The sequence below is a fragment of the Antrostomus carolinensis genome, unplaced genomic scaffold (assembly GCF_000700745.2).
Source record: "Antrostomus carolinensis isolate BGI_N321 unplaced genomic scaffold, ASM70074v2 scaffold583, whole genome shotgun sequence".
Classification (NCBI taxonomy): domain Eukaryota; kingdom Metazoa; phylum Chordata; class Aves; order Caprimulgiformes; family Caprimulgidae; genus Antrostomus; species Antrostomus carolinensis.
The window spans coordinates 72,568-88,459 of NW_010305611.1; the positions used below are offsets into that span (position 1 = coordinate 72,568).

Below are 15,892 nucleotides of genomic sequence, written 5' to 3' on the forward strand. Positions count from 1 at the left end.
CCCCAAGTACCACATCTAAACATCTTTTAAATACCTCCAGGGATGGTGACTCCACCACTTCCCTGGGCAGCATGTTTCAGGGAATTTAACAACACTTTCAGTGAAGAATTTTTTCTTAATAGCCAACCTAAACCTCCTCTGGTACAAATTAAGGTCGTTCCCTCTTGTCATATCACTTGTTATTTGGGAGAAGAGACCAACACCCACCTCACTACAGCCTCCTTTCAGGTAGCTGTAGAGAGCAATAAGGTCTCCCCTCAGCCTCCTCTTCTCCAGACTAAACAATCCCAGTTCCCTCAGTCACTCCTCGTAAGACTTGTTCTCCGGGCCCTTCACCAGCTTCGTTGCCCTTCTTTGCACACGCTCCAGCATCTCAATGTCCTTCTTGTAGTGAGGGGCCCAAAACTGAACACAGTACTCGAAGGTGTGGCCTCACCAGTGCCGGGTACAGGGGCACAATCACTTCCCTGGTCCTGCTGCCCGCACCGTTTCTGATACAGGACAGGATGCCATTGGCCTTCTTGGCCACCTGGGCACACTGCTGGCTCATATTCAGCTGGCTGTCAACCAACACCCCCAGGTCCTTTCCTGCCTGGCAGCTTTCCAGCCACTCCTCCCCAAGCCTGTAGCGTTGCGTGGGGTTGTTGTGACCCAAGTGATGGACCCAGCACTTGGCCTTGTTAAACCTCAAGGTTTATTTTTCTTCGCTCACCCTTCTAACAGGCTGCTCCCTGCAGCGACGCAGTACTTCCCATCAGTCAATCAAAAAGGCAAACAACCTGAACAAACAGTGCCCCAGACACTGACTGACAAGAAGCACCACATCCAACACACAGTCCATCCAGTGCAGAGTCCATCCAGTTCAGAGTCCATCCAGCACAACAGCACATCAGTAGGACGGACAAGGAGACATAAAGCTGGTCATTAAGAGAAAACATAGGAGAAGGCACAGAGATAGGAAAATCTGTCCTGCCTACAGCAATACCTGTTTTCTGTTAGAAAAAAGACAAAGAGATCTAGGCATCACAGAGTTGCAGAAGTGACAGACTGGACCTGAATACTTCCTTTAACATAGGAAAAACTAGGTTAACTAATCAATCCCTCCTCCCACCCAAAAAACCCCTAAGTGAAGGTAAACAAAGAAAGGACAGAAAGTACATTCCATGAAAAAATGCTTCCTGGCAGCATCTAAATTTGAAATTGCTTTTGGGAATGACACCTCAGCTCCCAGCCTCGGTTAAGGATTCAATACTTCTAAACAAACATGCATTTGGCATCTGTTTCTCCTCTCCTTTCATTCAACTATGAAATAGCTGTAATGCCAGGACCCAGACCTAATAAACAGGCTTTACTACCTTCAGGTTCCACCTCTGTTCCTCATCTCTAAATTTTCCATTACATGTTAAAATGTGCTTCCATAAATAGCCTGGCAAACAGAAGATACAATGAATAGCTTTCAAATAAACACCTCTGCAGGGCACCAGAAATAAGGACTGCATAGGTCAATGTTCAGATTACCTTACAGTTTTTGGATAATCAAAATATTATAAATTGCAATATTCTTTGATGATACCAAATATTACTATTTTGAAAACATATAATTTTTCATAAAGCTGCTTTTGAAACATATTCTACTCTCTGTTCATTATTATTAAATTCATTTGAAACTTATAGATATTAGAAAATATATTGTAAACACTGTTACATTTGTTGGGCACCAAGAAATACACTGGTATAGTTTGGATGCTATCTGAATTCAAAGTACTTTACTTTTGAGAAAGTATTTTAAATAGGTAATGTTGGCTTCTGCAGAGGAATATGGAGCATATAAAAATGCTATCAAGCAACTACCCTGGCAGCAGAGCTGTCCTCTGCACATGATCCAATACAGTTAGCTGGCATTACTGCGTTTCTCAAACTTTTTGAACCATCACAAATGGTGATGCTTGCACACTTCTCATGTTGCCAAGATGTGACCTCTCATGTTTTGTCTGAAACAGTGGAATCAAGCATGCTTCCAAGTGCCTGTCCTAGCCACTTCCTAGTCCCAGCCTCAAACAAGACCCAAAGCCATAGCACTCCTCCTACTTCCCAGTCTGGACTTCTGTAGAAAGAAAACCTAGGCACATAGATCAAAAAGAAACCATGACACTACCCAAACAGAACATGGTTCCCATTTATGTTGTGGCACACATTCAAGGGTCAGGTTAGCTACCACTGACTCCTCTGAAGGTAGAGTCACTGGGCAACTAAATAGCCTGTACTGCTCTGAATATATATTGTCCAAAAAGAAAATGATATTAAAAAATACAGCACCTTACAGAAAACTAAAATGCTCATTTCAGAAATGTAAAACTATATATAATAAGTAAGATACTAAGACATCTAAAAAAACTTCATTTTTAAGAAGTCATTATTTCAACCTACCTTATTTAAAAAGCAGAGTGAGAATTACAAATCCTACTGCTAAAGTGTTCAAAATAATTATGTTCAAAGCAGACTACTCCTTCTAGTACAAGACAGCCTCATGCTAAGAAAACCACAAATATAATAAAAACTGTACACTTACATTCTAGTCAAATATACATAAAGACCAGTTCATATCACTACTGACATGATACGACAACATGGTACATGTTGTCGACAAAAATATTTTATTTTGGTTGATCTCAGAATATTTATGGTAGCCTTGAGAATGCAGGAAGTTCTTTAAAACAGATATCATACATAATTTGGATCGGTAACAAAAAATGAAAATATTTTGAAAGAATGACAAAGCACAGGGAAAAAGAACTATTGTGCAGCCAACAATTTCAAAACCAAACACCCACTCATAACTGGCAACATTTAAGTCATAGGGAACAAAAATGCCTGCCCAGAAATTACGTGTGAACTAAAGGCTGAAATGTGATTCACAGGGAGAAAAGAGAAAAATGCTTACCTGTGAATAGAAAAGGAAGCAATGGATCTAATGAGGGATGCCACAGCTCCAACTTTAGCTGCTTCCACTGCTCCCTGTGATCTGTATTGCGCGGTTTCGCCATAATTGATGAAAGGTTCATTGTAGACAACAATCTTCCCCTTGGCCTCCTGAGCTCTTTTGTGCAGTTCATCAAAAGAGGTTACCACTATGACTTCAGCTGTAATTCCTGAAAGAAAGTATTACAATGGCTTTAACATTGCTTTCCTGTAAATCTCCTACAGCAAGTTTTTAACAGACAGAAAAGCATGGACTGTGCAGAAGACAGAAAATCAGGTTTAACTTCTTACTGGAAAAGGAAGACTATGTAAAATGCTTCATCAGGGATTGGTACTAAATAGCTGTAATAGCACCCTGAACCAAGTACACATGGTTCTGTAAACCATGCTGTCAGGTTGGTATTAAACACAACTTAAAGGGCAAGAAGGACACATGAGGCGGAAATTGGTTCTTTGCATGCATTTTAGTGCCTCACTGCAATCATTTATAGTAAAAAAAAAATTGCAAAAGCTGCCTATGGGATTAATAAAAAAAAGATAGTAATCATTGCATTGAATTGTTTTGATATGTTGCTAAACAACTTAGGTTAACGTAAGACAACTGAAAGTATGTATTTTTAGATGGAAACACTTATTTAATCCATAAATGAAATCAAAATAAAGCTCTGCAGTTTCAACAAATTTTGCAGTATGCTTATAAATAAAAAAAAAATCTTCATATTTAATTCAGAAGAATACCACAGTTCTACTGGAACTTCTTCTGGGAATTTCCCCAGGAACCCATCTTTCCCAGTTGTGATACAGAGAACACAGGCAGGTACTTCTGTAGAACTATTCACACCTAGTAAGTTAGATCCCACCTAGTATTTTGGTTTTAATAGCTGGAACAGTTTTAAATGGCTATATTATCTTCCTCGAAAAAACATTGTATTTTGCAGATAAGTAGCTTTACCCAAAGCCAGAGAATCCTTCTAACTTTTTAGAACATTAATTGAGGAACTATATTTCACAGCATTTAAGAAATAATTCATTAAAATGACCACTACACTTAAAATCTAATTTTGTTGATTGGTTACAGAGATAAGTAGAAACTGCCTAACAACATGGGCTGGTACTTTTGTTCTAAATATAGTAGTAATGGATGCCTGAAATTTTGGTCTTGTGTATTTCACCTAAAAGGCACAAAACACACCAGTGAAAACTAAAACTAATAACAAATGTCTAGCAAGGATTTGCTGAAGAAGTCAACCTATCATGTTTTTAAGAAGGAAATGTTTTGTTTGAAAGTACTCTTTCTTCTTTATTTTTTTTCTTTGAGGTATAAGAATTATTCGGAGAAGATTTCAAAGGCTTGTATTTGAGACTGTAATACATGAGAAGAACCGAGAGAAAAATAGAAAGATCATCTCTCCCAGCACTAGTGTATCCAGGCTCATGACTTCTTTAAGATCAAACTACAGGATACTTTAAAACCTTGAAGAAATTTTTTTACACAAAAGAGATTAGTTTCTTAACAGTGCACTAACAAGAGGGCAAGAGACATCTACTGCTATAGCACAAGCTGCTGAGTTTTAGCTACAGAACTGACCTAGTGTGAGAGATGTAAAAATTTTAACTGAATAACTATTCAGATTCTTAGCTTTACAGAAAGAGCCAAACCAGAGAATCACCTTCAAATGTTACTAGTTGTTGTTGGCAGGTAGGTGAGCATGCTAACAGACTCCAGCTGCTTCTAATGAACTGCAGGCTCAGTTGCCTACCTAAGGAGCATCCCAGCGACAGGATCATTCTGGGTATGGAACGATGCCACTGGAAATAAAGCCAGGTATCTGCAAAATTTCATTTTCCACAAGAAAAGTCATGGTCTCAGTAGGTTGATACTGCAATCCGTATTTCATATTAGCTCTCCCCAGTGTTCCGCTTGGATCATGAAGCAGGCACTGGAAGGGTACATGTTGTATTAGTGCCTGTTCATCAAGAGAAGCGAGAAGTGTAACTGTTCTTGGCATTACTTTACTGCATTAATGAACTAACACCAACTCTGGATGACTTTTAAGGAAATCTACAGACAGCTAGCAACTATCTATAATCCCTAATAAATATCATTGAGCAGTATATTTATGGCCCTCCTTAGGGCATCAGGAGTTTGTACACAGTGAGCTTTGTGGGAATTAAAGTTCAGTAAAAGAAAGCAGAGCTGCAAACTCCAGCCCAGTATCTCTACTTGTTAATGTTCCCAAAGAAGCTAAATAAAGCCATCCTTTGGCAAAACAAAACAAAGGTTCTCTCTGCAAGTTTAACTTAATGGCAGCATGGTATATATAAAGCATTAATCACAGTGCTTTCCATAACAAAATAGAACTTCACTCTTGTGTAACTTCTGACTAATTCAACATCACATTTGCATTTTACTCCCATTTTGTACCATTTCAGTCCCATCTACTGAAGTGACAAGAGCAATCGTTATCTTAAATAAATATGGGGACGCACATGACACAAACTACCCTAAGACCTCCTATGCACAGGGAGAAATGAAACAAACAACCCGACAGTTTATCAATTTAAAGGGAATGAGTTACTCCTTTCAAAATGGGAAATGCCTCCCCTTACTGAAGCTTTAAGCAAATTAACCGACCTCTACCCCTAGCATCTCCTACCAATTCAGTGCCTCATGGCTCTGCATGCCATGTCAAAAGCTGTTGTATCTCTTTCTTACTCCTGTCATTATCTGATCCAGAACTGGACTGTGCGTTATTGAACAGAAGCCTTCAGAAAACCCATGTAAGGAGGGAGCCAGATTGCGTGCCTGCTTAAGCAAGATATAAAGATTATAAACCACGCAGTCCAAGAGATGAATATGGAGCATTTGGCGAATTAGCTAAGTAAAGGGCATGAGGCATAGAAGACAGAATTATGAACATGATATATTTTGTTGACAATATGAAACTGAGGATTATTTATTTTTCTCACCATGTGAAACATTACACATATTGTTGCACTGGGCCAGTAAGCAAAAGAATCTATGTTATACTATGGGTTTCCTCTCATTTCTCATATTAAACTTGGAAATTAAACAGGAAATTGTACCCTGTTATTTCTGAGAATTAAGGTATAGGAAGGGTGTTAATGGTCAGAAGAAGCACGCAACTTTCAATTACCAACAAAATTATATATTACAAAATCCTCTGTACATAGAAATGTACATTTCTATCTAAACAGTTGCAAATGCCACATTTAATGATCACACTGCTAGTTGAAATAAACAGCATGATATGCATTAGCAAAGTCTAAAATCTGTCACAGGCAGGATGAAGGCAAAGACTGATTACAGTTACTCTTTATTAGCTACATAAAGTCCAATTATATAAATATATATCTATATCTCAAAGCACCTGTAAATCAGCTCTCTGCAACATACATCAGAAGCCTGATTCTTGGCATGAATAATTCTGTCTGGAGAGTCACCTCCTAGTGCTTGCTTACCTGCCAGCAATCAGGCCAGTAGATTAGTTCAAAGGGAGTTTTCCACGAGGTAACTTATTCTCCTCAAGATTAAATGCAGTGAACATTTAAGCCATTTTAGTATCTGGAGCTATGCATCTGTCTGTGCTAGTAAAAGGTTTCAGAGAAGAGTAAGAAGAAAAAGGAAAACCCGCTTTATTATCAGATTTTTTTAAACTGATGAATCTCTATTAAACCATCAAGGAAACTTCACATAGAAAACTGTTGCTGTTCTTGGCCACACCATGGCAAGACATGGCAACACTTTACCATATTATAGAATCATAGAATGGTTTGGTTTGGAAGGGACCTTAAAGATCATCTATTGTTTTTTATTTACTACTATCCTGGACACATTCAGCTCATAAACACACAGAAATTCACCTACTTAGTTACAATCAAATGCTGTATTAAAAGAAGAATCTAGCAAAGCCAGAAAGACATATCATTTGCATACTGTTTAATCTTACTGGATACTAAATTCCTGATTACTCAGTTATGACCTTACTCTCTTCTTTTTATCCCCAGTCTCATTTTTTTCATCCACCTAGCAGCAACAGTCCCTTGGAGATCTAGTTACAAAACCAAATGCAGCCGTCATTACTGTGACAATAATTTTTTTTTTTTAATAACAGCAAGTGAACAACTCAGCCCTGCATACCTTCCAAACTCCATTTACTTCACACTGTTTTAACATAAGAATTATTATTTCTCTTATAAATCACACTATGGAACAGCTATGTTGCTGATCCACAGGCACTGAAGCTGCCATTGTCCAGTAAATAATCTGATGGACAAGGCAATTTTTGCCTAAAAAAATTAAAATATGGTATTTTTAGGTCTAGACACCACAAAGGTGGAAACTACATCAACTAAATCTCCACTAAACTTCCCCATGTGTTATATATTTAAAATTTTTGCATCCTAAGCATAAAATACTGCCTGAAATAGCAAACAATATGTCTAACTCTTCTGGTACTGGTGGAGATTTTGAAACGGGAAGAATATATCTGAAACACATCCTGGCCTTTGCAGTCATGAGAGCAAGAGGGAGACAGAGTGCTATCTCCCCATTCATCAGAATCAGGCATCAGGACACTAAGACCAGGAAATCAAGACATTTCTTCATGGTATGAAGAAGACAAAGAGAGAGTAGGAGCCACAATGCACAAGGGCGGTGCATGAAGCCTACCTGATAATCACAGCTTTGCCTCACAGACCAGCAACGTCAGATGATGTTGATTCCCTCATTTCTTACCTACTGGATGGCTGGCACTTCTCAGATTTCTCCATTTCCACCTCAGATCTCCCACAAAGCTAATTTAGCCTGGAAGCTGCCACATCAAGGTATACTGTATTCTATGCTGACCCTAAGCACATGCAGGTGGTAGCCTCAAGCTTTTCTGACCTTAGCTTGGCTAATCCAGTTGTCCTTCAGATTTCTCTGCTTCTTTCAGAAATGGCCCACGTGCACTGGTCACAGGAAAGAGCTACACATACGAAGTTATAATGTAGTAGCTGGGATGTGCGGTTCTCCTGTAAAAGTAGTCTTGGATGTTGGATGCCACATCACCCTGCACAGAACCAGAGCATGTGCCAGGATCAATACTCCTGGCTGAGAATGTAAGATGAAGCATGCAACAGGGAAAAAGTAGATATATGTGTAAGGAGACAGGGAAGAAGAGTAGTTGCTAAGAGAGGTCAAAGAAAAGAAGATTTTGGGGAGTAGAGGGAAAAGGCAAATATATTCTTGAAAGCGAAGGAAGATTAGGGACCTGGCATTATATTCTATTTAGGTTCAACATCCTCTAAAACCAGCTCAGAAAACATTTTTACCCTCAACTTCTATCTCACCTCTTTTAAAAATATCTTACTTTTCAGGTATGTCTGGGAATTAGTTCAGCTTTACCCCAATGTCCCACATACTTCAACAAGATTTTCAGAAAAACAAACCCAAAATCTGGGTCCATAATGAACTCATCAAACTAAAGCTTGGTGTCAGGCTGAAGCAAATGAAAGATTCATATCATAATTTTTTTTTCTCCCTCAAAAATTATTAGCATGTACTGAAAATTTAAAATAGTTTAACACCTAGAAACACATTTGCTTTATCAACACAAATCAATATATATTGATATAAGAATTATAATATGAAGAAAATATTACATTTTTCAGGGGAACTGTGAAATGAAGAAGAGGGCTTTTATCAGGAAGACTGATTTTGTAAAATCTGAATATACTTCTGGAAAATATGACCTCACCTACTCTGTGGAATAGCAAAGAAAATTACTTCATGAAACTAAAATTGCATAGGAGAGTTATCCAAAAGGATATGAAGTTATTCAGCTCTGATGCATAGCACAGAGACTACATATATTACTCTGTTCTTTAAGAAGAATATAGGGAAAAACAAACATTATATAATAGTTACATTTTTGACAAATACGTCTTGCAATTTCCAGCAAGTACTTAGAACCGTTTGGTTTCAATAACATGCAGCTTACTGGGCAGCAGTAAATCCGAGCAGCAAGGGGGTTGGACTCAACCCCAAGCACTAAGTCCTGTACACCAAAAGAGCAGGGCAACAGGTCTGGTCCTCCCAGAAGCAGCCCTGCACGGGACACAGGCGTGCTATGCAATGTCTGGGGAGAATCAGGCACCCAAAAATGGGATCCAGAAGACGCAGTTTTGGAGCACACAGGTGCCCAAGGCAAGAAGTACCAAGGGCAAACATTTCCTCCTTAGATAGGCAAGACGCCAGTGACTGCAGGGTGTCTGTCCCCTGGGAGGGAAGGTGGCAGTGCCACCCAGCTGTGCATGCATTCCCCACACATGCAGAAAATCATGTTTGATCTCGCCTCTGTTAGTGTGAGGCAGAAGCTTTAGCCCAGGCCTACCATCCTTGGGGTAACCACCCTCAACAAAACAACACTGAAAAGGGACAAGACCTGAAAATTCATTTTTTTTGCCGTTGCCAATCTGTACAGTTTACTTGAACACTCATTAAAGCAACGATTGGAACCCCTGTCTTTCCCAGACAGCATGTCCACCTCAAAGTCACACAGCTGCTCCTACTCTCTAAATCTTTGAAATGCCACCTTTTGTCCCAGATGCTGGCTCACTAAACACACCACAGTGTCTGAGGTCCTTCATGGAAGTCATCTTTCACGTTCCAAGATAAAAGTAGCATAATTACCATACTGCAAGCAATGCTACTCTAAGTAATAATAAACAATCCAGGCACCCAATACAGAGGCTCACAGTCTCAAGATGTGAATCAATAGCTCCTCACACAAAGAAAAAGGGGGATTCAGTAAAGAGAGAGGGGGGGCTTTGCCATGCACTGTGCTCTTACACATGCGACTCCCTCCAAGCCCTGTTTTCAGCACTGAACTCCTCATCAAAGGGGGAATCCAAGTCCCTCCAGAAGGATCTCCTTCTCTCCCAGTAGGTCAGTGGTCATCCACGATGCTCACAACTCCAGGGTAATTCTTCTGATACACATTAATTTTTTTTTTTGTTGTTGGCCTCTTGTTAATCCAGATGAATTCCCTAATCCACTTCACCACTGAGAAACAAAAAAGGAGGGTCAACACTGGGGAAAAATATATCAGCCAGAACTGGGGCCAGATCACTTCTTTCAGCAGCATCTCAGGCTTAAAAAGACTGTGAGCCTAGAGCAACAGTAAATGCCTTCAGCAGCTTCAAGACACATATTATCCCCATTTCATAAATAACAGGCTGGAACTATTTTCATACAATCTAAGTGGCAAAACACCCACCACCTTCTGTAAGAGCAAGACTGGACCAAATGTTGTTGATAGTTAAACAAAAAAACCTATGACTTGAACACAAAAACTAGGAAAAAGTCTGCCAATATATCATTTTCATATTTATATTACTTCAGCTTCACTGCAACAAACAGTACATAGAAACCAGAGACTGCTCCTTTTTCAAGGAGACATTTTGGGCAGGCTGCATTCTGGGGATGGTTCTACTTGTCAGTATTTCTTTAAAATGAAAGGGCAGGGTCACCCATCAGGAAAAAAAGAGTGCATTTTAAAACACATGCAAAAAATATGAATTCTTTGATACTTCATGGTCAAACATCTGCTAAACTACTACTTTCCTTCAATTATGGGATTCTCAAAGCAACAATTATATCTATTTTCCTCAGAATTTGGTGGATATAATCAGTACTACCAGAAATCACCACAGTCTCTCTCTATATATATGAATGTTTTGTCAATGTTTAAACACTGGAAATGAAACAAGGACATTGACTAAATATGGTAAACCTCCAGTTCGTCAGCTCCCTAAACTGAGGACTTCCTAACATTCAAACCTGTTTGTTACCTAGGAATCCATTTCTTCGAGATGGTGACCATTTTTAGTATCTGCTGACTTCTGGAAATCCAGGTCACTCTGTGTTTCATGTTTCTCCTTTCCCTGTCGCTGAGACAGGAATGCAAGTTACTCTCTCCTTGTAAGCAGATCAAAAGAAGTAAAAACATTCTCTTTGACCCAACACCTTCAAATCTGGGGATACACTGAAAGGGAAAACTTTTTTATTTTTTCTTCAATAAAAAAATCTAACCTTTTCTGTGCTGCCCCTTTTTGCTGTGTAAATCAGACTGAATCCAGAAACATGACATCCTGGCATGTTGCCTCGTCCTGAAGAAGAAAATAGGGAAAGGTGGATTTTTTCCACAAGATCACAAGACACTGAAAAGCCTCCTGCACATCATCAGAACTGTTCCAACCTTGAGTGAGCCAATCAGCTCTATGCCAAAATCATATCTGAGCCGAAATGGGCAAATCCCAGCAAATTTAATAAACAGGCAAAGTTTTCTCCACATCCCATAAGGTTTTCAACCCCATAGAAGATCTGCAGGAAGAGACACTCCTTGTATCCTGGAGTCAATGCTGGTTCGGGCTCCGTGGCTAAAAAACTGCTACTATTTAAGGTTTCCTGTTACTGCCCCAAAGAATTGTGGATTTTTTTTCCACACACTCACATGGTAAATGCCAAAATGGAAAGTGAGCAGCCTCAGCGTGTGCTCTGGCCATTGGGTCCCTTTTAGGAAACACCGGTTTAAATTTCCATGGACAGAAGGGAAAATAAAACCTGAATTTCCAACATCCAAAGCCAGGTTTCTAACCACTGTTAGGCTATTGCCATGTTAATAAAGGGCCCTTCAGAGCACTAGCTCAGGGAGCTGAGCTCCAGGAGGAGCTCTGAGGGCACTGGGGGCCACCGAGTCCAGCATGGAGCACTAAACACATCAAGAAACAAGCAACGTTTTAGGTTTCTGACAATGCTTCCTATTTTCTTAGCTCATGAGGTCTCAAGCCTGGGGGCATATAATGGAGAGGAAGGAACACAGGACATAACTGAGAGGATGAGAAAGCAAGAAATGGTCTCCTGTACCTCTTGTCAGGATGAGGGAGTCACCCCCTCTCATCTGAACTCCATTCCCAGACCTTAAAAGACAAAAAGTCCAGTCAGCACTGTCCTCTGGCTCTAAGTAGGCATCAGTAGGAAGGGATCCGTCGGGGCTCTACAGGGATAGTGGTTTGAGGGGTCTGAAAAGTATCCTGATAGGAACACTGATTTAAAGCATGCAGTAACTATCAAGCTAATACTAAACGCTTTCAGGGATCACTTCCACAGTCTACTTTAGCCCTGAAGGGTGTCCCTGCCCTTGGGCAAAACCCAGGGGTCAACGGCCAGACCATGGAGCCAGCATCTCAAAGCCAGTCCTCAGCCTTTAATGAATCCCTCTGGCAAAGCTCAGCACAGCAGTGGTAGATGTCCCTGGTTTGATCCTGTGAAGCAACAGCAGCATAATGCCAAGATAATCAGCATCAAGCATCTCATATTGAGTTGCATTATTTTGATTACAGGATGACTCACATTCCCACAGCTTCTTGGCTAAAACAAGACAAATCGGAACTGCCGATATTCCCTCACTGAAGGAAATTGTTCAAATATTTCCGATGTGATTTAGGGGAGACGCCTATCCCTTTTTCTCAGGAATAAGGGCATGGTGACAATCGCTGCTTAGAGCAGAGGGAGCAGATCTGGGAATGAATTCCTCAGAAGTGAATAGTCTAACCACACATTTTTTATTCCATGCTTCAGATGAGCATGAGTTTTAGGACAGGCGCTTTTCTGAGCAGCACACCTTGCAATTCTCTTGCCCAGAGAGGCTGGTGACGAGCGGCTCTCACCAGGCATTTCCGTCAGCCAGGCAGTCGGTCTAGCTATCAGAAGAACAGGAGCCAAGAGCTCACCAGGGACCAGCTACCCTGCATAACCTCCTCCAGCATGAAAACCTGTCACAGCTTGCGCAGAGCGAGATGAGACCAGTAGAAAACATAACAGTCGTGAACAGTAGGACAGATTTTAAGTCAGAAGGTAAATTATTCCACCAAGTGTGAGAAACTACCTGCTCTTCTGTGAGAGACCCACTGCCATGCAGTCTTCTAGCACCAACACACACACACCTCTTCAGAAACATGGCAGATCTCAGAGAAAATGAAAAAGGTGAGGAAGAATAATGTGGGGGTTTTTAACATTACTCAGTATAAACCAACCACTGCTGGGTAATACAATTTCATCTTCCAAGACATCACCAGCCCAATCATTCAGTCGTCAGTATATTAAGATCTTTACAGATGAAAAAGAAGGACGTGATTAGCCTCTGTGAGGATTTTTAAACATGTAAATTCAGTATCTCTCTAAATGAAAAAAGGCAAACCTAAGAGTAAGACCAGTCAAGTAGAAAATAACTACACAGCTAAGAAAGGGAAGTGAAAAACAGACTTCTCAGGATGTGAAGATGTTTGCCAAGATTAAATTGCAGGTTCTCTTTGCAGGTTCAGTAACACTTGCTCAACACCAAAACACCATTTTAATTTTAGCTTCCTTTTTAGGAAGCTTGGAATAGGACTGGAAAGGATATAAAATAAGTTGTAAGTTTAACCTTTGCTGTAAATTTTCTCCTATCAAATCACTAAGCCTTAGACATATAATGGGATAAACAGATATTATTAATGGTTTTAGTTTTGCATTTTAGGCATGTGTTTACCTCAATGTGACAGAAATACCTTAGACAAAACTTACAGTAACAGTTTCCCAAACCAAGTAAGATTTCTCCCAAACATATCTTAAATTACTCAGTTTTACTTTTTTGTATTTTGAAGGGCTATACATTTTTTCTGAACTAAACAGCTTCTATACATTATTTGTTTCATTTCAAACAGAAAGCTCACTATCACAAAAATTTACAATTCTTAAAAAATGTATGAGTATCATGTTACCTTTTATTTCTTAAACTAAATTTATTTTCTCATAAAGGAATAAGAATGCTTTTGAAGCAGTCTAGGAATAAGTCTATTGTTATTTATGGAGAGTAGTCACAGAAGAAGGTTGTCATCCGGCCTTTAAATAGCAATCCTGAGAAAGACGCACTTCAATATGTACAAAATCAGAATCTTATATATCAGTTTGTCTGCAAGCAAGTTAACATTTTGGGACTCAAAACACCTGAATTTTGCTAATGATTATTCTTGTTCCTGAAGTAACATATCACACCTGAACCACTAAAAGGCAACACACAGTTCAGTAACAGCTAGGTGCCAAAGACTTTTCCAAGGTGAGCATGAGACTGCGAGTGGAGAGAAGAGGCAGGAGGTGGGGGGGAAGGAAAGGACAAACAGGTACCAATTGCCATGCTTAGCAAGGGGCTGACACTCTCCAAGCTCAGCACAAGATTCTCCTCCTCTTCCTGCTGTCTTGGCTTTTTGCCAGAGTGAAGTGCTGAGCTTGGCAGGACAGGGCACAGCAAGAGCAGAAACCATGTGTCTACTCAACACCCCATGGAGAACTCTGGACAAAAAAAAAGAAGATCTGGAAAAGCCCAGATCACAAGAATAAGTTGCCCGCCAACCTCAGTGGAGGAGCAGACTCTTTGCAAATGAAGTTCAGCAGTGTTAAACAAAAGGGTATAGACTGAATGGAGAGTTCAAGAATCAACTCTAATTTTACAAACCAGTTCAACCAAACTGAATTGAACCAATCTGCACCATTCACAACCATGTCATATAGAAAAGACACAGAAAAAGAGCATCATGTCTTGCAGAACTACTATACACAAAGAAAACTTCAGTTTGTCCACTGAGAAAAGTTAGGGGTATAATACAGTTTGGCGTTAAAATGCAAGTGACAAGTAATTCCAAAAGGAAGTTACCTTCTGGAGGAGTTGCAACACTGCTCCCAAGTCCCAGAATAGCAATGCTGTGATTCCTTGGTTCCAGCATCATTGCAAACTCTTCTCCTCTTTCCCAGTGTGGTACTTTCACTGGCTCCAGATGTACATTTTCCAGCCCATCTTCCTGCAGGGCACTGAACATATACTTGATGGCTAGATCTAGATTTTCTGAACCACTGAGTCTAGGTCCTATGGTATCAGTAAAAACTGCTAATCTTTCATAGGATCTGTTCTGAGCTTTTCCATAAACAGCAAGATCAATAATAGCTTTAGCAATATCAGTGTAGCCAGCTATCTCATTTTTAATGTCTTGAAACGTTTTTGTGTAACTATCATCTCTTCTCAAAGATTTCCCAGCATTCTGCGGTAATAAATTCATGAAAAATATTAAGAATACGTACTTCATGTTTTCTATTTTGTTTTCTTTTCCACAGATGGCCTGTTGGAGAGACAAAAATAGAATTAAAAAAATAATATTAAAGAAAAAAATCATACAGCTATCAGAAATACTTTTTGTTATTTGGACTGGCAGACAGACCAAAATGAAATCAGTTTATCATGAAAATGCTTTGATCAGAACTGGCAGGAAAGTAAACTCAAATTGGAGACACAATTATTGAAAGCAAATGAAAAAGATACTTAGACCACTGGACACAGTCTTTGTTGTGGTCTTCAGAAACATCCTTGGAATGCTGCATCTCTTTAAATAATCAGTTCCTTCACTGAATCAAAACCTAGGGCTGCTCCCATCCAGGAGGAGCTTTGCATCTTCTTTCTGTTAGGAGCAGGATTTGCCCGAAGTGCCAAATCAAATGTCTTCACAAAAAACATCTGGGCAAAAAAATTCTTAAACCACTCATGAATAAAAGTGTTTCTTAATCTCTATCTTCATAATCAGGAAAGCACTTTCTATTGCACTAGAAAGATGTCAGAGCAATTTAGATCCAATGCCCCCAGGAAGAAAGTATGAATTTCTCCACTGCATAAATCCTTGACTACCAGAGGAACACAATCCCTCGTTAACTGGTGTATCTCTTCAGGACTGACTTCAGCAGTACTGTAGAGAGGTGCAGTGCCAGGGGTGCTGATCCTGTGTTGAATACCAAGAGTTGTCTTTGTTAACACTTTGTTTATCC

At 39.7% G+C, this 15,892-nt stretch overlaps 1 protein-coding gene across 1 annotated transcript in view; it reads right to left on the minus strand.

Annotated features, from left to right (window-relative positions):
- The window catches only part of CPQ (carboxypeptidase Q), a gene marked incomplete at its 3' end in the record, with an annotated part of 80,060 nt that extends 64,869 nt beyond the window's left edge, over positions 1-15,191 (minus strand). The window contains exons 1-2 of the mRNA XM_010164822.1: positions 14,736-15,191; positions 2,942-3,149 (exon numbers count right to left, since the gene is read on the minus strand). Of these exons, the coding sequence (XP_010163124.1) occupies positions 2,942-3,149; positions 14,736-15,162 (635 nt within the window). The remainder of the gene's footprint in view (positions 1-2,941; positions 3,150-14,735) is intronic.
- Between the last annotated feature and the right edge of the window lie 701 nt (positions 15,192-15,892).